This window comes from Moschus berezovskii, chromosome 24 (genome assembly GCF_049115385.1).
Source record: "Moschus berezovskii isolate FMDL1 chromosome 24, NW_MosBer_1.0, whole genome shotgun sequence".
Classification (NCBI taxonomy): Eukaryota; Metazoa; Chordata; class Mammalia; order Artiodactyla; family Moschidae; genus Moschus; species Moschus berezovskii.
The window spans coordinates 50,108,133-50,129,733 of NC_142483.1; the positions used below are offsets into that span (position 1 = coordinate 50,108,133).

The following is a 21,601-nucleotide window of genomic DNA, read 5'->3' on the forward strand; positions in this document are numbered from 1 at the left end:
AGTACCACCACCATATGACACAACAATCTCACTTCTGGGTATTCATCCAAACGAACTGAGAACAGGATCTCAAAGAGATACCTGCACTCTCAAGTTCACTGCAGCATTATTCACACTAGCCAAGAAGGGGAGGCAACGAAAACGTCCATCAACGGATGAATGGACAAAGAAACTGCAGTGTGTGTGCATGTGTGTAGTGGAATACCACTCAGTGTCAAAAAACAGAAGAAAATACTGTCATATGCCATACATGAATGTATCCGGAGATCATCAGGCAAGATGAAAAAGTTCCAGAGATGCGATGTACAACAACGTTCATACGGTTAGTAAAATACTGTACTGTACACTTAAAAATTCATTAAGGAGTAGATTTCACGTCATGTGTTTTTTTTTCTAATCACATTAAAAAAAAAAGTGGGTTTGGGAGGAAGCCACAGCTCCCACTGATGGAAAGAACACCTCCTGTACTGTGTGAGCGTGTCACATGCTCAACCTGACACAATCTTCCCCTCACATTGGTATCACCACCCTCATTTTAATGGCCTAGAAGCCAGGCATCTAGGCTTGGCTCGAGAATGCATAGTTAGGTACCAATTGGTAGAAGTGTAGTTTATATTCAGCTTGTTAGACTGCAAAGCCTACACCTTTCTGCCCACTGTCATTACAACCAGCATACTATGGGCTCTCTCTCTCGTTCCCTCTGGCCTGTGAGTGACCCAAGTGCAGTGGTGGGGCTTGTCCACTCCTGGTTCATCACTGCCACAGCCTAACAGTGCAAGTATATTCTAGGTAATGAATGCATTTGCTGCTTCTTGTGGACAAGAGCCACGATACAGTGAAAAAAATTCCACTAAAAACTGCTATTACTGGGTGAAACTTCTTCCAGAAGAATTACTAGTCAAAGGAGCAAACCAGTTCACCCGGAATGTGCTTCTTCTATGTTGGTTCTACAATTAAAACGTGATCATGTCTACATTTGATCTCTATCCAATCACACTAGATAGTGGTTCACACCTGAGAAAAGGGATAAAAGTTAAAGTTGCTCAGTCACGTCCGACTGTTTGAAACCCCACAGATTATACAGTCCATGGAATTCTCCAGGCCAGAATACTGGAGTAGGTAGCCTTTCCCTTTTCCAGGGGATCTTCCCAACCCTTTTCATACTGTTCATGGGGTTCTCAAGGCAAGAATACTGAAGTGGTTTCCTTTCTCTCCTCCAGTGGACCACGTTTTGTCAGAACTCTCCACCATGGCCCGTCCATCTTGGGTGGCCCTTCACGGCATGGCTCATAGTTTCACTGAGTAGACAAGGCTATGGTCCATGTGATCAGTTTTGTTAATTTTCTGTGACTGTGGTTTTCATTCTGTCTGCCCTCTGATGGAGAAGGATAAGAGGCTTATGGAAGCTTCCTGATGGGAGAGACTGGCTGAGGGGGAAACTGGGCCCTGTTTTGATGGGCAGGGCCATGTTCAGTAAATCTTTAATCCGATTTTCTGTCAATGGGCGGGGCTATGTTCCCTCCCTGTTGCTTGTTCAGTTCAGTCATTCTGTCCGACTCTTTGTGACCCCATGGACTGCAGCACACCTGGCCTCCCTGTCCTCTCTTCTTTTCACAGCTATCTGTAAGGCCTCCTCAGACAGCCATTTTGCTTTTTTGCATTTCTTTTCCATGGGGATGGTCTTGATCCCTGTCTCCTGTACAATGTCACGAACTTCCGACCATAGTTCATCAGGCACCCTATCAGATCTAGTCCCTTAAATCTATTTCTCAGTTTCACTGTGTAATTGTTAGGGATTTGATTTAGGTCATACCTGAATGGTCTAGTGGTTTTCCCTACTTTCTTCAATTTAAGTCTGAATTTGGCAATAAGGAGTTCATGATCTGAGCCACAGTCAGCTCCTGGTCTTGTTTTTGCTGACTGTACAGAGCTTCTCCATCTTTGGCTGCAAAGAATATAATCAATCTGATGTTAGTGTTGACCATCTGGTGATGTCCATGTGTAGAGTCTTCTCTCGTGTTGTTGGAAGAGGGTATTTGCTATGACCTGTGCATTCTCTTGGCAGAACTCTATTATTAGCCTTTGCTCTGCTTCATTCCGTACTCCAAGGCCAAATTTGCCTGTTACTCCAGGTGTTCCTTGAATTACTTTTGCATTCCAGTCCCCTATAATGAAAAGGACATCTTTTGGGGTGTTAGTTCTAAACTGTCTTGAAGGTCTTCATAGAACTGTTCAATTTCAGCTTCTTCAGCATTACTGGTCAGGGCATAGACTTGGGTTACCATGATATTGAATGGTTTGCCTTGGAAACGAAAGAGATCATTCTGTCATTTTTGAGATTGCATCCAAGTACTGCATTTTGGACTCTTTTGTTGACCATGATGGCTACTCCATTACTTCTAAGGGATTCTTGCCCACAGTAGTAGATATAATCATGAGTTAAATTCACCCATTCCAGTTCATTTGAGTTCACTGATTCCTAAAATGTCGATGTTCACTCTTGCCATCTCCTGTCTGACCATTTCCAATTTGCCCTGATTCATGGACCTAATGTTCCAGGTTCCTATGCAATATTGCTCTTTACAGCATTAGACCTTGTTTCCATCACCAGTCACATCCACAACTGGGTGTTGTTTTTGTTTTGGCTCTGTCTCTTCATTCTTCTGGAGTTATTTCTCCACTGATCTCCGGTAGCATATTGGGCACCTACCGACGGGGAGTTCATCTTTCAGTGTCCTATCTTTTTGCCTTTTCATACTGTTCATGGGGTTCTCAAGGCAGGAATACCGAAGTGGTTTGCCATTCCCTTCTCCAGTGGACCACATTTTGTCACAAGTCTCCACCATGACCTGTCTGTCTTGGGTGGCTCTACATGGCACGGCTCATAGTTTCATTGAGTTTGGCCCATCTGGGCTGAGGCCAGTCTGTGGTGGAGGTAATGAAGATAACGGCAACCACCTTCAAAAGGTCCCACGCACGCACTGCTGCACTCAGTGCCTCCGACCCTGACACAAGCCACCGCCGACCCACGCCTCTGCTGGAGACTCCTGGACGCTCGGGGCACGTCTGGGTCAGTTTCTTGTGGGATCACTGCTCCTTTCTCCTGGGTCCTGGTGTGCGTAAGGTTTTGTCTGTGCCCTCCAAGAATCTGTTTCCCCAGTCCTGTGTAAGTTCTGGTGGTTCTATGGTGGGGTTAATGGCAACCTCTTCCAAGAGGGCTTATGCCATACCCAGGTGTGCTGCACCCAGAGCCCCTGCGGCAGGCCACTGCTGATCCAAACCTTCACAGGAGATACTCAGACACAGTTCTGGCTCAGTCTCTGTGGGCTGCGTGTGTGTTTTGTGCCCTTTCCAGGTCTGAGCAGCTCAGGTGACCAGGTGCTTAGCGAGCGCACTGTCCCAGGTGGACCATGTGTCTTAATCACCTCCCTGGTCCTGGCTACTCAGTTTTCTGGCTGTGCACTGTCTCAGGTGTGCCGTGTATGTCTCCTCTGGAGAGATGATCTCAGGCTGCGACCCCGAGGCGGGTGTCAGCCATGCAGGATCTCAGGAAGACAGGGTTAGCAGCTGGGAGCCTGCTCACAGTTTGGTGGAAGATGCCATCTCTGGGGCTGAGACTGTAGCAGCCCCTTGCCTTCAAGCCTGCCTCTCTGCCTCTGGGCAGGGAGGGGCCGGTTCGCATGCAGCAGCAGGCTGGCTCTCCTTTGGTATTCACTCAATCCTTTGTTCTGTGAGAGGGCCAGGCTGCACATTAGGCTGTTCGGTTAGAGGCTTTTGCGGGAAAAGTTCTGTTTTCTGCAGTTGTGGTTAGGCATGTATTCTGCGGGTTTTTTTCCTCTTCCAGCTAAATTCCAAAACTCCTTAAAGACCCACCTGTGAGAGGGTTTCCTACTGTGTGGAAACTTCTTCTTCACAACTCCCTCCCCAGGACATCCCTAACTCTTTTGTCTCTCTTTTAGTCTTTTATACTTTGTCTTACCTCCTTTCAAAGAGAGTGGGCTGCCTTTCTGGGCACCTGGTGTCCTCTGCCAGTGTTCAGAAATTGTTTTGTGGAAGCTGCTCAGCATTCAAATGACCTGTTAATGAATTTGTGGGGGATAAAGTGGTCTCCCTGTCCTTTTCCTCTGCCATCTTAGATAAGGTGATGGAATTCCAGTTGAGCTATTTCAAATCCTAAAAGACGATGCTGTGAAAGTGCTGCACTCAACATGCCAACAAATTTGGAAAACTCTGCAGTGGCCACTGGACTGGAAATGGTCAGTCTTCATTCCAATCCCAAAGAAAGGCAATGCCAAAGAATGTTCAAACTACTGTACAATTGCGTTCATCTCACACACCAGTAAAGTAATGCTCAAAATTCTCCAAGTCAGGCTTCAACAGTATGTGAACCATGAACTACCAGATGTTCAAGCTGGATTTAGAAAAGGAAGAGGGACCAGAGATTAAATTGCCAACATCTGCTGGATCATTGAAAAATCAAGAGGGTTCCAGAAAAACATCTACTTTTGCTTTACTGACTATGCCAAAGCCTTTGACTGTGTGGATCACAATAAACTGTGGAAAATTCTGAAAGAGATGGGAATACCAGATCACCTGACCAGCCTCCTGAGAAATCTGTATGCAGGTTAAGAAGCAACAGTTAGAACCAGACATGGAACAACAGACTGGTTCCAAATTGGGAAAGGAGTACATCAAGGCTGTATGTTGTCACCCTGCTTATCTGACTTATACACAGAGTACATCATGAGGAATGCTGGGCTGGATGAAGCACAAGCTGGAATCAAGATTGCTGGGAGAAATATCAATAACCTCAGATATGCAGATGACACCACCCTTACGGCAGAAAGCAAAGAAGAACTAAAAAGCCTCCTGATGAAAGTGAAAGAGGAGAGTGAAGAAGTTGGCTTAAAACTCAACATTCAGAAAACTAAGATCATGGCATCCAGTCCCATCACTTCATGGCAAATAGATGGGGAAACAATGGAAACAGTGTCAGACTTTATTTTTGGGGGCTCCAAAATCACTGCAGATGCTGATTGCAGCCATGAAATTAAAAGATGCTTGCTCCTTGGAAGACAAGCTATGACCAACCTAGACAGCATATTAAAAAGCAGAGACACTACTTTACCAACAAAGGTCTGTCTAGTCAAAGCTATGGTTTTTCCAGTGGTCATGTATGGATGTGAGAGCTGGACTATAAAGAAAGTTGAGCACCGAAGATTGATGCTTTTGAACTGTGGTGTTGGAGAAGACTCTTGAGAGTCCCTTGGACTGCAAGGAGATCCAACCAGTCCATCCTAAGGGAAATCAGTCCTGAATATTCATTGGAAGGACTGATGCTGAAGCTGAAACTCCAATTGTTTGGCCACATGATATGAAGAACTGACTCACTGGAAAAGACTGGGGAAGACTGAAGGTGGGAGCAGAAGGGGACAACAGAAGATGAGATGGTTATATGGCATCACCAACGCGATGGACATGAGCTTGAGTAGACTCTGGGTGTTGGGGATGGATAGGGAGGCCTGGTGTGCCGCAGTCCATGAGGTCACAAAGAGTCAGACACAACTGAGTGACTAAACTGAACTGACTTCCCAACCCAGGGATCAAACTTAGGTCTCTCGCACTGCAGGAGGACCCTTTAACCAGCTAAGCCACAAGGAAAGCCCAAGGATATTGGAGTGGGTAGCCTATCCCTTCTCCAGTGGATGTTCCTGACCCAGGAATTGAACTGGGGTCTCCTACATTGCAGGCAGATTCTTTACCAACTGACCTATCAGGGAAGCACAAGAAAAGGGATAATTACCTCAAATAATGCCTCAAGAGTCCTCAATTATCCTCCTCACAGCACAGACATTTCTGAGGCCAAAAAATTAGATAATAAAGCTCAAGTCCGCCAGTCAGTCAGTTTTCAATCCTGACCTCAGTTTTGCTATGTCATTTGTTGCCCGAATCTCTGTTCTCTATGAGGCAAGACCGGGATGTCTGGTTATTCTGACAAGAGGGTTTCCCTTGATCAGAGGCCCCTCCCACATTTGCACGTCAGGCCCGTGCATCTGACAACAGGAACTGACACTTCTCAGCCGGTCCCACTGACACGCCTGGGCCTCCACCTGTCCAGGGACAGACTGAGGGATCTCCTTTGACGATCTGGTTCTCAGAGCTGGAGGGCTCTCCAAAGGCAGTGAAGTGGGCAGTTCCTAAGTGAGGGCCGCGATGTAAGTCTCAGGGAGCCCAGGCAGTGACATGGCTGCACGGACTCACATGGAGACGCCAGTTCTGAAGCTGCTAAGAAGATGCAGGCCCAGGTGGTGGTGACAATCAGTGGCTGTTTCTTATTTACAGTGTTGAAGGGCATCTATCTATGTCTCTATTAACAAACGAGAACAAAAATTATTTCCTTGATAGCTTCAACGAGGGTCTCTTCCTAGCTCCTGCTGCTCTGCTCACGTTAGCTTTTCTAAGTTTTATCTCTACTTACTTGTGTGGTACCTTTTAACTTCCTTTTTGCCAGCCAGCCTGCCATCACCTTTCTGACTTCCTGTGGCCTCACCCACCTCTCCCCAGCTACTGCTGGTCATCCTTCTGGGCTCGAGTAGCAGGACTGTCAGCCACCAAAGGGCAGTGAATCCATCCAGCACATGTTTATTGAGTGCCTGCTATGCACCAGGTAGTGTTCCAGGAAGAGAGCAGTGAACAAAGATTACAAAAATCCCTGCCCTCACTGAACTTACATTCCAGGGGAAGAGACAGCCAATAAATTAATAAACATGTAAAACACAAAGCAAGCTGGTGATAAGTATTGTAGATCAAAGTAAAGGAAGAAAGAAGTTAAAGAGTGGTGTGTGTGTGTTTTATTTTAAATAGGGTATTTGCAGAAGACTATACTGATGAAGTGACTAAGAGCAAAGGCCTGAAGGAGGTGTGAGCCTTCTGGGCTCAGAGCACAGCAAGAGCAAATGGCCTGAGGTGGGGGCGTTCTTGACATGTTCAAGAACAGCAAGGGGGTCAGTGTGGCTGAAACAGAATTGAGGAGACACTGATAGGGGAGAAGGTCAGTGATGAAGGACGAGGTCAGGGGGCCTGTAAGTCACTGGAAGGACTTGACTTTTCCTCTGACTGAGATGTGAAAGTTGTTGGAATAGCACTATAAAAATGGCAGGCTTACGACAGGACCTGAATAAGGCTATTGAGGGCCAAAGTGAGGTTCCGTTAAGTCAGTAGCTCCGAGGAACACTCCTGTCTTGAAGAACTGCCACTCTTCCGAGGAAAGAGCTGATGTTTCTCCTCCAGTTTCCCTCCACTGGCCTCCACGCAGACCTCAGCCAGCACTTGCATGTTAACACATGTCTTGCTCCCAGGACCAGATACATACTGTGCAAGCCCTGGTGCAAAATGCAAACGCAGGGCCCCTTGTTCAAAAAGTAAGAATTTCAAGACAGTACCAGCAGAGCATTTAACCAAGTGTGGGTCCTTTTTGGGACACAGGCTGCGTGCCTATGAAGCTGGCGCTGCTTATTCCTATTCGACCCAAGAGGGCAAATGAAGGGCCCTGGCAATGCAGGCCCCAGCCACTCCACCCCATGGTGGAGACAGGTGACAGCAGCCTTTGCTACATTCTAGAGAGAGCTCCAGGAGTCTGAGAGGAGGAGAAAGACAATTCCAGGAGCCACTGTGGGGAGGGCAGCCTCCTCCAGGGTAAGGAAAGCTTCCAGGAAGCGACACTATGAGCCAAGGCTGAACAGAGATGTTTCCCGAGTGCCTCCTTTGCTCTGGGCTTTGAGGGAAAGAAACTATGCCAGATGATGCTGGCAAATGTGCACGGTGATTGGTCAAGGCTTCCCCTGGGCAGCGCAGTCTACCTGGGGAGGTGGGTCTGCAGCTGAGTCTGGAAGGATGGACAGAAGGCAGGGGTAGGGATGTTTATATGGGGGAAATGGAAAGTTACAAAGGCAAGCAAGCAGCTAGTGTGCTTGAGGGGCAGTGAGGAGGCCAGTTTGGCTGGTGGCAGAGGAGGTACCATGAGGTGGGACCAGAGCCAGGAGGGCTTTACCCTGAAGGCAGTGGAGGCGGGGATTAAGAGAATGTTCTGAAGGAGAAGGACAGGATGAGAGATGAGCTCTTAGAAGGCTTGGCTGGCAGTCTGTGAGGGACAGACAGCGGGGTCTGAGCCTCATGTAAGTGGGAATTCTGCCAGCCAGGGCAGGGGGGTGGGCCTATCCACACGAGCTGGACAGAGCGTTCCTGGCATGGACAGTGGGTCTGCACAGATGCACAGACACGAGTGAGGGTTCGGATGCACGTTTCCAAGCAAGCAACAACAAATGAGAGCACAGCACATCCCTGAGACCGAGTTCTCTGGCCGGATGCCCAAACCACGTGCATCCCGCAGAATTCCTAATTTTAGAAACCAGACTGGAACTTGTCTGACCAAAATAAACCTGCCCCCAAATATTTACTTTTGTCGTTATTTTGCAATTGTGGAGGCAGGAGGACCAGCGAGAGCCATGGGACATTTGACACGTTGCCCACCAGGATGGCCTTGCTGGAAAAGCTGGCAATCACAGTCCTGGGGGTCTCCAAGGACAAGGAAAAGTTGCTGGCATTGGGTCCTTCCTCTCTGTTTTTCAGCCTCTCAAATGTCAACTCTGGACTTCATAACCCTTTTGAATTCCTTTTTCACATGGATAAACAAGCTTTCCAATCCTGGGACAGCAACCAAAAGGGACAAGAGAGCAACTAGCAATATTTATTTTCACCATATAAACAGGACACACAGTGCTCCTTCTCTCTCTTTAGGCCACAGCAAGGAAACAGCTTTAATTTGAACCCAAATGAATTTGGAAAATTCTTACCTCAAGGATTTTAAGGCAAAGAAAATCTCACCCTGGACTATATGGCAAGAGGCTTGTTCTCGTCCCTGGTTTTTAAACACAGAAACTCTTCCCTTTTAATAAGAGTGAACTACGAGAGTTTATCCATATAACACTCTGATTAAACAGCATCATTTCTCACAGATATGGACAGATGTTTTCATGTTAATTTTGAAAGTTCTATCAAATCCCATGTTTATGTTGTTTCTTTCCTGCGATCGTACTTTTCTGACAGCCTGAGTGAGTGATTTAATACTGTTTGGGTTTTGAATTAGTTTGCAAGTGTGTTGCTTCATTTTTAAAAAACTGAGAAAATCAAGGAATACTTAGAAGACTTGTTAGTATCAACTACCTACCAGTTTAATAATTCAGATGGAAATATGCACATTCTAATCACTGCTGACAGCCTAGAGTTTTCAACTTTACAATTTGAATTCCTGTAAAAGTATGACTTTGTAAGAAGTGTTTTTGGTTATTTGTTCCTTAACCAGGAATTTTCTAGAGTATGAAACTTTACCAATGGAAAAATAGTAACAAATGATCCCAAGAAACCTTCCTAGATAAAAAAGCATAAACCACATATTTCTAAATAAACACCACATTTTTGGGACTGCACATGGAATAAAAAGTACCATGTGATTCTTCCTACACAGAGTTCCACTCTGCCAAGATGGGATATTTTAAGAATCCACTTGAACTATCAGTTGGGCTGGCAGCCTCCCCTGAAGTCTTCACCTTATCTTTAAGGTTCCCCCACAAAAGAGTTCAGGGGTCCTTCCTCCAAGGGACCGCTTCCATGTCACTTCAAGAACACCAGAGAGGTGGATGCCAAGCTCAGCTTTCCTCCTGCATCCCCCCACAGTCAGTCAGCCACCAGGCAAGGGCCCTCTCCCCATCCATGGAGTCATCAGCCTGGCCCACGCCCTCACCCCTCTCCCTGGGACCTCTGCAAAGTCTGATGCTGACAGGTCTCTCCCCACCCACTCTCACTCATCTTTTCTCCAGTGCAGCCCCTCGGCGGCCTGACTGGCTCGCACTGGGTTGCTGCAATGTGAGATGAGATAAGGCAACACGGGGAAGCAAGGATGCCTGTTGAGCTCACGCTTCACTGTCCAAGGCGGTCACATTGCCCTGGCTTGTCAATACCCACACACTAGAACAGCGTGGCCAGGCCAGTGGGCTCTGAGCCTGGGCCAGGCTCCAGCCTTGAAGAGGGCCCTGATGCAGAAACACACACACAGACCTTAGAGCTTCAGGCCAGGAGGTGGCAAGGCCCTCGCTGGTGAGCTGGTCCTGTTCACAGACTCACTTGCCAATTACTTGTCTGGAACCTGGCAGACCATTTCCCATAAACACTAGGTAATAAGGAGATAAGCTGCCCACGCTAGTCCAGAAGTACTGATTTAACCCATAACTCAACATGGCCACATATGCAAGGAAAAACAGTAGCGATGTATTTAGGAAAGATTTATCTGATACTGAATGTAAGAAAGCCTGCTAGCTCCTTTAATAAAATATTACCCCAATCCTCCCAGGCTGGATGGAGGAGGGAGAACCTCCCCATGAGCTAATGCTCATCCTGAGATCCATTTTCACTTTGGGGATCCGACTGGTCACCGCTGCCCCTGCTTCAGGAGCCTCAGGATACTGCTTCCTGCACCACCATGGCCCAGCCTGGGGACAGACCCTGGCCTTCATGCTGCCAGCATTGCAAGCCCTCAGTCTGAGGACAACATTAAAGAGCTAAACTCAGAGAGTAACTTCCAGGGGCTGCTAGAGATGGCCGCCCTCAGGCTCCTCCCCGTGGGCCCCCGGCTACCTCTGCTCCCCCAGGCAGAGGCCTGCCTTCTCCGCGACCTGGGAAAAAGTTCTCAAGCACATCTAAATTCTCCAGAGGAAAGGCCCGAAGACAAGAGGGCACAGAGGAAAGAAACAGGATGTCCTGGGATGACCAGAAGTTGTAATGACCATTCTCGTAGAGGGGTATATCCCCTCACCATCATGAGACTGCATAGGCCTCAGAAAGTCATAAGTCTACATCAGCATGAAATCTACAGACGCTCTATGTGTATGCCGGGGTGTGTGTGTGTGTGTGTGTGTGTACGTGGTGGTGCTTGGGAGTGCCTTCTCATACCAGCTTAAAAATACTTAATAGAATGTTTCTGTCCTTGAGAAACTCCTAAACCAGTGGGAGGAGAAAGGTACACATCCAATACCTGTCACAGTATCTCTGAACTGGAGGGTATTGAGCAGGACACAGGTCAAACATGCCTGCAGAGCAGACTCTGGTCCCTCATGTCCTCTGCCTTGACTGTGGAGAAGACAGTGTGAAAGGTGTGATGGTCAGTCTGGCACAGATGGGGTGCTACCCTGGGCACAGGAGTGATGGAAAGAATCCTGGACTGCAGCCAATCTCCAGAGCCTTTGTCTCGGGCAAGGCATTTCGCCTATCAGAAGTTAAACCCTGTTATCTGAAAAAAAAAAAAGGTGGTCTTATGCTGGCCATGTCCAGAAGATGCTGTGAGACAAAATGACGCAAAGAGGTAACAAAGTCCTGCGACAAGTATACGAGGCACAGGCAGGATGGTCCTTGCCCCCCCCACTCTCTCATCCCTCTTTTTGTCCGGGAGGGAGGGCTCTGGCTTCTTGGCTCAGAGAGGCCCAAGAGGCATTGATCCAAAGCCATGGGTGGAGGAGAGGACTCAGGACAGGCTGGAGCCAGGCCCACAGGGCTGAGGAAGTACAGAAGTCCCAGGGGGGTCAGGGGGGGCTGGGGGTGGAAAGAGACCAGAAGACCCTGAATGACTAGATCCTCTTCAACCCAAGCAAGCACTCAAGCCCAAACTTCTGCTCAATTTCACACAGCAAGTGCAACGTACCCTCAGTAAATCCCCTGCAGTTACTGAAAGCCCTGCAGTCCTGGGGTCGAAGAGGATGTGGGATCTTAAACCAGATGCTGTTTTTCCCCTATGAAAGGTCACTGTTTGGAAAATGTCACTCCCAAGGACGTTTCCAAACCGAGATGGCCACCAGGGCCTGGCCCTTCACCACCCATGGACCAGAAGAGCTGGGGACGCCTACCCCCCCGCCAGGGCTGCTCCACCCCCACCTCTGACGTTACCCCGCAGGGCAGATGCTCCACAGCCTGGGAAACAGCAGCTCTGAGAGGGAGCAGGGCTACGGAGCAAGGCAAACGGCCAATTAAAAGGAGAAGAAGCTTCTCCCTCCTTGAGCAGCTCCAGCACCAGATGAGTCGTCTCTGGAGACAGCTGCCCCCGCGGTCCTCAGTCTCGCCAAGACCTGTGCATGTTAGGGAACATTCCATTGGCTGGAAGGAAGGTGGAGGGAGCTCAATTCTGGCAGCTAGGCCAGTCTGGCCCCCAACACAGGATACTGTGGCACTTCTTCAAAGAGCTCAAGCACAGATTACGAATTCCAGAAATTGTTCCTCACTCTTTAGCTAAACCCCTCTGCCCTATGGAGGGTCGAAAAATGCTCCTCCCCAGAGGGAGCCACATACCCATCCCTGGACCTGTGAACGTTACCATCCACGGCAAAGGGAACACGTCAATTTGATTAAGTTAGGGTCTGGAGTGGGGAGAGCCCGGATTATCCAGAGGGGCCCTATGTGGAATCCTATCCCAGGGCTGTTGGAGGATGCCAAGAAGGCCAGGGAGGAAGTAGGAGGTGAGAGATGAAAGTGAGCGGTTACGACGAAGGGGTCACAAGACAAAGAGCGCAGGCACCTCTAGAAGCCAGAAAAGGTAAGGAAGCCGATTCTCCCCCAGAACCTCCAGAAGGAACCCACCCTGCCAAGACCTTGACTTTACCCCAGTGAAACTGATTTGATTCCTGACCTCCAGAAACTGTAGGAGAACACATGTGTGTGTTCAAGCCACCATTTTGTGGTTATTTGTTACAGCAGCCCCAGGAAACCAATACAGCCCCCAACAGAGACGGTGGCACCCTCAGGGCTTCTGTGACTCTCCATCCTCTTAAATTAGCTCTCTGGCCCCTTGACCACTCCACCAGCCTCCCTCTCCAACTATCCTGTGGGCATCTTCCTTGGCTTCCTCACCGAGCAGAAGGCACTGCAAACCCAGCTTCCTTCTTGGGTTTCCTCCAGGGCCCCACCAAACACAGCTCCAAGAACCCAGAAGGGGACCTGGGGCAGATGGTGATGGAGACCCCATCACTGTGAGGAAGAGGAGCTCTGGCCCCCCTCCTGTTTCACCCTTGCTGACCCCTCCCTAGCTGCAGCCTCCTCCTTCCTAGCTGCTAACCAACTCTCCAGCTCCTGAAACTGCAGCCACCCAGCAATTCCTCAACTTCTACAGGACCTGGTTTTGGATTAGAAAAACACCTACTGTCATTAAATAACCCCTCCTGGAAAAGGTCCTCAACACCTGTCCCATCTATTTCCTATTACAGTTTCTATCTCACACTTCACTTTTAAAATAAAGATGGAGGTGAAAATATATTCAGAGAATCTGCCCTGTCATGCTGTGTTAATTATCAACATGAGGCAAGATTCCAATGTTGTTTTCCCAGAGAAGGGAAAAGCTTTAAATTCTATACTGAGGGTACTGTTCGGCATGTCCTAAGGCGAGAGGTCTTATCTTGGAGCAGCCAAGGTTCAAGGATCCTCTGCTCTAGATCCGTAAGCGTGTACTTTCCCAAGAGCCTAGGAGTCCATGGTGAAGTGACTTATAGAAAGAAGTGTAGCTTTCAAACTTTCAAATATCAATAGATATTCAGTGAAAAATCATAACTTTTACAAGGACCCCCTAACCTAAAATACTAAAAGCTGAGAGGAGCTGTTCTGGGTGGGAGAAGGGAGGAAGGGGAGGAGCAGGAGGGAGAGGAGGGGGAGTGGAAGGGGAGGGGAAGAGGAAGGGGAGGAGGGGGAGGAGGGAGAGGGGGAGGGGAGGGGCAAAGCGGGAGAGAGAAAGGAAAAGGGGGATGGGGAAGGAGGGAAGTAGGAAGAACTGTATCTGATCCACTCAACCCAAGAAGGACTTTGCTGCTAAGTCACGTCAGTCCAACTCTGGGTGACCCCATAGACGGCAGCCTAACAGGCTCCTCCGTCCCTGGAATTCTCCAGGCAAGAACACTGGAGTGGGTTGCCATTTCCTTCTCCAATGCATGAAAGTGAAAAGTGAAAGTGAACTCACTCAGTCTTGTCCGACTCTTAGCGACCCCATGGACTGCAGCCCACCAGGCTCCTCCATCCATGGGATTTTCCAGGCAAGAGTACTTTAGGGCCACCTGAAAAACCACTGATATTACCATCTACTGTTTATATTACAGATACTCCTTTTAATAATAGACATTTCCACTGACACAAATCCTACTATAATAAAAGATGCTCTACTATTGTTCCATTCTTGTCATTCTTTACGGCTCATTCCTCTTCTAGAGTTGGGAGCTCCTTGGGGGAAGGAAACCGTGTTTTCTTCATGATTCTAACCAGCTAAGTCTGTTGAGTGAATGAATTGAACTGTTTCCAAGCTCCAAGCACTGTCCTTTATTTAAGATTCTATCTATGAAACTCAAAAAGAAAAACAACAACAACTGGACCCACAATGAAAGAACATAATTCCTCAGTGTCATCACAGGGCAATGCAAGCTTTGGTCTCCCTAGTCTGTGATCACATTAAATCAAGAGATCATGTGATGGGGAACTATTAAGAGGATTGACTGATAAGGCAACAGCATTTGACTAGAAGGGCAAGGAATGTAGTCTTCTAGAAATGTGAACCCAGATGACATTCCTACAGAAAGAGGGACCATGTTTACATGCTGGAGGGCTCCAAGAAGCACATCAAATGCCAGAAGGCTTGGAATGTTCCCCGTGTGTCCCTGAAGGTACTGAGCCAATCTGGGAGCAGGGGCAGGGAGCTGAGAGAAGACCAAGCACGTGCTGGGAGCGGGGGAGGGAGGGCCACAAGGACCCAGGTGGCCCAATCAGACAGGGCCTTCCAAAGCCTGCAAAGGCCTGAGCCTGACAAGGCAAGCAGAGAGGGCAGGTCGGCAGGGATAGAAGGGACTCTAACAAACCAGACATGGAGGAATGTACTCCTCCAGGTGGACTTTTGGGTTCCTTAATAAATGCACAGGGGAATGAAGTGACCAGAACAAAGTCAGTCTGTTAGAGGCGAGAGGCTGCACCGAACCTCCGGGCCCTGAGGGTTGTTCTTGTATTCCACAAAGCAAGTGTGCAGGCAAGGGAGTCTATGGAGCACAGGCCTCTCCTGGAGCTTCTGGTGTCTTCCCTGCCCCACCTCTGCTCCCGTCTCCCCTCACCTGGGGCGACGCCAAGGCCTTCCTCTCGCTACTCCTTTTTCATCCTAAAAAGGCCAGTTCCGAAAAACTTTCTGAAATTCTTCCCTAAAAACTCCAACTCACACTCCTCTGTTCTGATTCCAACTATGCCTTTGGGGCTCTTGGCTCATCCAGCTCTTTTCTGGAATTCCTGCTGTCAAATACAACAGCACCCAATGTCAAACTTGGTTTGTTCATGTCATATTCAACACCATATCCTCACTGCCTTGACACTCGTACTAATAAGGATGAACGAATGGAAGAATGAAGGTTTCATCGCTTAGTTTGTCTCTGGCTGAGGACAGGAACTGCCTGATGCTTCCTTTAAGTGCCTTTCAAAGTTCTACATAAAACTCTGATGGCTGAGTTACACGGTGTACCAAACAGAAACAGTTAACTGTAAAACTGTATCTAGTACATTGTGGTCTGGCATTTGCTGTCAGGCTACATTTTCAACTGGGTGACATCGACCAAATAAGGTCTAAATTTATTCAGCTATATTGGGATACAATTTAGGACCATTTATCAGCATATAATTTTCTAAATATTACAATAAGAGTGTCTAACACTTTAGAGCAAAAAATGTGTCATAAATATTAAATAGGCTATACAAATACTTTCTTCTGTTTCATTTATATATAAAGCACAGTGGTAAATTCATTTTATACCTGTAAGACAATTCACCTTCTGCTAAGTTCTATCAGAAAAGCTACAACAGTCTAAGTGTGAAACTTCTCTGTCATTGATTGGACTGTGAGCTCCTTGGGAAAGGGACTGAGTGCTTGTCCTGTCCCTCTCCAATCTGTCTTTCCCTGCACTGTATGTCCCTACTTTCACTCAGAAACAGGACCAGGTGATAACCTGGTTAACTGCATGCTGAACTAATGAAAGTGAAAAAGGAGAGTGAGAAAGTTGGTTTAAAGCTCAACATTCAGAAAACTAAGATCATGGTATCTGGTCCCATCACTTCATGGTAAATAGATGGGGAAACAGTGGACACAGTGGCTGACTTTATTTTTTGGGCCTCCAAAATCACTGCGGATAGTGATTTCAGCCATGAAATTAAAAGATGCTTGCTCCTTGGAAGGAAAATTATGACCAACCTAGACAGCATATTAAAAACCAGAGACATTACACTGTCAACAAAGGTCTGTCTAGTCAAGGCTATGGTTTTTCCAGTGGTCATGTATGGATGTGAGAGTTGGACTATAAAGAAAGCTGAGTGCCAAAGAATCGATGTTTTTGAACTGTGGTGTTGGAGAAGACTCTTGAGAGCCCCTTGGACTGCAAGGAGATCCAACCAGTCCATTCTGAAGGAGATCAATCCTGGGTGTTCATTGGAAGGACTGATGCTAAAGCTGAAACTCCAATACTTTGGCCACTGATGTGAAAAGCTGACTCATTTGAAAAGATCTTGATTCTGGGAGGGATTGGGGGCAGGAGGAGAAGGGGACGACAGAGGATGAGATGGCTGGATGGCATCACCGACCTGATGGCCATGAGTTTGAGTGAACTCCGGGAGTTGGTGATGGACAGGGAGGCCTGGCGTGCTTTGATTCATGGGGTCACAAAGAGTCGGACACGACTGAGCAACTGAACTGAACAAATGAAGAGACAAATAAATGTGTGTGCTGCCCAGTCAAGTAAGCACCTGTCCTTTTCACACAAGGAAATGGGCATCAGCACACGGTCACGTGGGAGCCTCTCCATACCCAGGAGCCTGGAAAGAGGTGGTGAAGCTGGAGAATCCTGGCATCTCCAGTGGGGCAGAAAGCAGCGGGATGCCCAGGCACATCCAGACTTCGCCCGTGGCGTGTGGTACCGAGAACGTTGATGCCTCCTCTCTGGGCCTCAGCTTCTCTAGCTCTGATCTTGTTCATCGTCACCTGTCCTTCTGCCTTCCCGAAGAAACAAACACGGTGTCTATGGGAAAGTACTCTGTATCCTGTAAGGCACTGTATTCGTTTCCTTAGGGCTGTCATATCAAAGCACCGCCACCTGGGTGGCTCATCACAACAGAAATGTACTGTCTCACAGTTTTGGAGTCTGAATTCGAGGTGGCGGCAGGGCCATGGGCCCTCTGAAACCTGCAGGCAGAATTCTTTGCTACTTCTGGGGGTTTGCTGGTAATCCTTGGCTTTCCTCGGCGTGTAGGTGAATCACTCCATCGCTGCCCCCGTCCATCACACCGCTGTTTTCTTCCTGTACATCTCTGTCTCTGTGTTTCTTCTCCTCTTCTTATAAGGATACAAGTCACACTGTCTCAGAGGCCCACACTACTCCAGTATGACTTCATCTTAACTAATTATATTTGCAATGACCCTATTACCAAATAAGGGTTTCCCAGGTGGCTCAGAGGTAAAGAATCTGACTGCCAAGCAGGAGATGTGGGTTCGACCACTGGGAAGATCCCCTGGAGGAGGAAATGGCAACCCACTCCAGTATTTTTGCCTGGGAAACACCATGACAGAGGAGCCTGGTGGGCTACAGTCTATGCGGTCACAAAAGAGCTGGACACGACTGAGTGACTAAACAACAACAACATTTCCAAATAAGGTCACATTCTGAGAAACTGGGGGTTAGGACTGCAACATATTTTTTGGTGGGACACAATTTAATCCACAACAAACATCATGAGAATAAAAGCACTACATTTAAAAGCCACTGAAATAATGTTCAGTTCAGTTCAGTTCAGTTCAGTCGCTCAGTCGTGTCCGACTCTTTGCAACCCCAGGAATCACAGCACGCCAGGCCTCCCTGTCCATCACCAACTCCCGGAGTTCACTCAAACTCATGTCCATCGAGTCAGTGATGCCATCCAGCCATCTCATTCTCTGTTGTCCCCGTCTCCTCCCACCCCAATCCCTCCTAGCATCAGACTCTTTTCCAGTGAGGACTAGGTAATTTGGAGAAGGCAATGGCAAGCCACTCCAGTACTCTTGCCTAGAAAATCCCATGAACAGAGGAGCCTGGTGGGCTACAGTCCATGGGGTCGCTACTAGTCAGACACGACTGAGCGACTTCACTTTCACTTTTCACTTTCACACAATGGAGAAGGAAATGGCAACCCACTCCAATGTTCTTGCCTGGAGAATCCCAGGGATGGCAGAGCCTGGTGGGCTGCCGTCTATGGGGTCGCACAGAGTCGGACACGACTGAAGTGACTTAGCAGCAGCAGCAGGTAATTTGGACTAATCTGCCTGCTGAGAACAAGAAAAGCTGGAGAAGTATTTTAAAAATTCTGCCAGAAGTTACAGAGGATTAGCAAGCAGTGAAGAACAGAGCCAAGATTTCAGAGAACAGAGAAATTCTGAGAGGTGATCCCAGCACTGTGGGATGAGTTTCCTCTAAGAATGCCTGCCCCTTCTGGAAGCGTTAGTTAAGAGGCTGAAACGCTCAGCATCTCTCTGGACACTTTGTGGAACCAGAGACACTAAAATTGGAGTCTCATCCCCAAAGTGCTCCACCCTAAGAGGAAAGATGAACGACAAGCAGACCGGTCCTCATGGGGACAGAGCCCTCCCAGTCCCTGGAACTGGGTTACAGTGACAACAGACCGCAGGTACCCCAGGGCCTGCCAGAGGAAAGAGAAACTCTCCCTACAGGAAGAGGACATCCTCCAGTTATTTCTGTAAGTTGCCGTCTTTGATGTCTGGCACGCAATCAAAACTAACCAGGTATATGAAAATATAAGACAATATGAATGGATTCCAAGTTAAAAAACCCACCAGGCTATAGAAACAAATTCACAAGTGCTAAAAAAAAAAAGGTGTTATCAGAAGTGGAATTTTTAAAAATACTATGCTTAATCTGTTCAAAGAGTTGAAAGATAAAATTGAGAAGTTTCTCTGAGAATTAGAAACCAAAAAGAACACATTGAAATTCTGTAACTTAAAAATAACTAAACTTAAGAATTCAATAAGTGGGTCTAACAGCAGCTTAAACACAACTTGAAGAGACAATTAGTGAACTAAATGATAGGGCCGAAGAAAATACCTAGTTTGAAACTCCGAGACAAAAGGATAGAAAAGAAAGATGAGAGGGTAAGAGATACATGCGGAAGCAACAAGAAGGACTAACAGATATGCAATTAGAGGCACAGGAGAGAAGAGAGAGAATTGGGCAGAAGAAACAACAGCTAAGAATTTTCAAAACCGAAGAAAGACATCAAACACAGATATAAGATCTTAAATGAGCCCTGTACAAGATAAATAAAAAGAAAATCATATTTAGGCATATCATAGTAAACTGCTGTGAAAAATCTTAAAAGCAGACAGAAAATATTATCATCAAAGGAGAAGCTATAAGATGGAATTTTAATTTCTTAATGAAAATACCGAAAACCAAAAGACTCTGGAATATTGTCAAAGTACTAAAGGAAAATAACCACATGTTTAAAGAACAAATAACCAATCTTAAACAAACTCAACACAGAAATAATACCAGTCTTACACAAATTATTCCAGAGAACAAAAATGATGGATTGTCCCGATTCACTTTATGAGATTCATTAAACCATGACATAAACATCTGGCAAAGACATTATAAAAGAGCAAAACTATAGGCAATCCTTGTTGTGAGCACAGATATAAAAATCCTCAACAAAATATTAGCAAAATGAAGCTAGCAATGTATAAAAATGGTAACAGTACATCACAAGCAAATGAGCTTAATAATGTAAGAATGCAACTCATCACATTAACAGAACAAAGGGGAAAATCCTATCAATAGATTAAGAAAAATAATTTGATGAAATTCAACATCTGTTTATGATAAAACTCCCTGCAAACTAGGACAAGATAGAGACTTCCTGAATCTGATAAGTGGTATTCATAAATAACTCTAGTGCTTATCATACTTGATGGTGAAATGCTGAAAGCTTCCTGCTGAGATCAAGGACAAGACAAAGAGGCTTGAATCACCACCTCAATTCAATATCACGCTGGAAAAAGAGAGGTAAAGAAATTGGGAAAACATCTCATTCACTGATGTGTGACTGTGTGCAGAAATAATCGAGAAGAATCTTCAGACACCTTTCTACCATCAACAATTAGTTGGAAGAAAGAAGGTTGGTCTGAAAATATTTCTTGTATTTCATAACACTAAAAATAAACCTTTAGCAAAGGAAAAAAAAATTTAAGGTATGATTTACACTAACATGCAAACAAAATATTTAGAAATAAGCAGAAAAATAGGCAAGACCTGTATGTAGAAAATTCTAAAATGTGATTTGAAGAAAATTTTCAAGTCCATAGAAAATGAGGGACATACCATGTTCATGGTTTTGAAGATTCAGTATTGTAAAGATGTCAATTCTCCCCAAACTGGTCTACAGATTCCATGCAATCTGAATGAAAACCACAACAGTTCTCGTTTGTCCATTTTTGTGACAATGGAAACAGATCATCTGATTCTAAGATTTATGTGGAAATGCAAAAGTCTGATAACAGACTTTCTCACTGGATACTGAAACATTCCTGAGCAACAGTAAGTAAGAAAAGGTAATTCTGGCAAAAGAATAGACAAAAAGACCAATGCAACAGAACAGAAAGCACTGAAACAGTCTCAGATGTACATATGGTCACACTCAGAGAGACCAAAGTTGCCAGACTCCTAGGAAAACAGCTCTGCTCTGGGCAAGGCTCTTCCCTTCTCTGGACCTCAGTTTCTTCATCTATAACATCTCTTTGGACAAGGTTACAAAATTCTGATTTGAAATAAACAGATGGAATAAGGATGTCCAGTTAGCAGGATGTCCTCAGTTCTTACTTCCATCTGAAAGCAAGACAGTATGCCATGGAGCCATTTTCTCTCTGCTTTCTGGGGAAAAAAGCAAAAGAAGTGATTTAAACTCAGTGTCCTGCCACCTACAGATTTTAGTCCAGAAGATTCCAGGTAGTTGAATATAAAGAATATAGCCCACTGAGTCTTGCACTGTTTACTTATATCAAAGGTGTACAAGGTAATAGATAAATGGGCAGATCTTGGTTTAAAAATGCTGATTTTTCACTTATATACCTATCAAAGTTTCTAATTAAACTATTTAAATTCTCCTCTGAACCTCAGTTATCCTCATCTGCGAAAGGACAGTCATGATGAAGATTAAATTGAATAATGCCCATAAAGTACTTAGGAAGGTGTCCGGTATATAGTAAACAATTAATTAAGTGGAAGTTTTTGTTGAAAATTTACTGGGGCTGGGTGCTGGGGCTGTGGTGATGATGAAGACAGGATGACAGAAATGGCAACCCACTCTAGTATTCTTGTCCGGAAAATTGCATGAACAGAGGAGCCCGGTGGGCTACAGTCTATGGGGTTGCAATGAACTGGACAAGACTCAGCAATTGAACAACTACAAATCATACAGTGCCTAAACTATGGCTAGTATTCAACAAATATGTGTGGTA

The 21,601-nt window shown here is 46.3% G+C and overlaps 1 protein-coding gene across 4 annotated transcripts in view; it reads right to left on the reverse strand.

Annotated features, from left to right (window-relative positions):
* Positions 1–21,601, reverse strand: part of CTDSPL (CTD small phosphatase like) — a 126,042-nt gene that overhangs the window by 48,902 nt on the left and 55,539 nt on the right. The window contains exon 1 of one of the 4 annotated variants that reach the window (XM_055414651.2): positions 14,045–14,120. The exons of the other annotated variants lie outside the window; for them this stretch is intronic. Within the exon in view, the coding sequence (XP_055270626.2) occupies positions 14,045–14,105 (61 nt within the window). The 5' untranslated portion in view covers positions 14,106–14,120. Of the gene's footprint in view, positions 1–14,044; positions 14,121–21,601 lie in introns of those variants that run through there. 4 annotated transcript variants of the gene reach the window in all.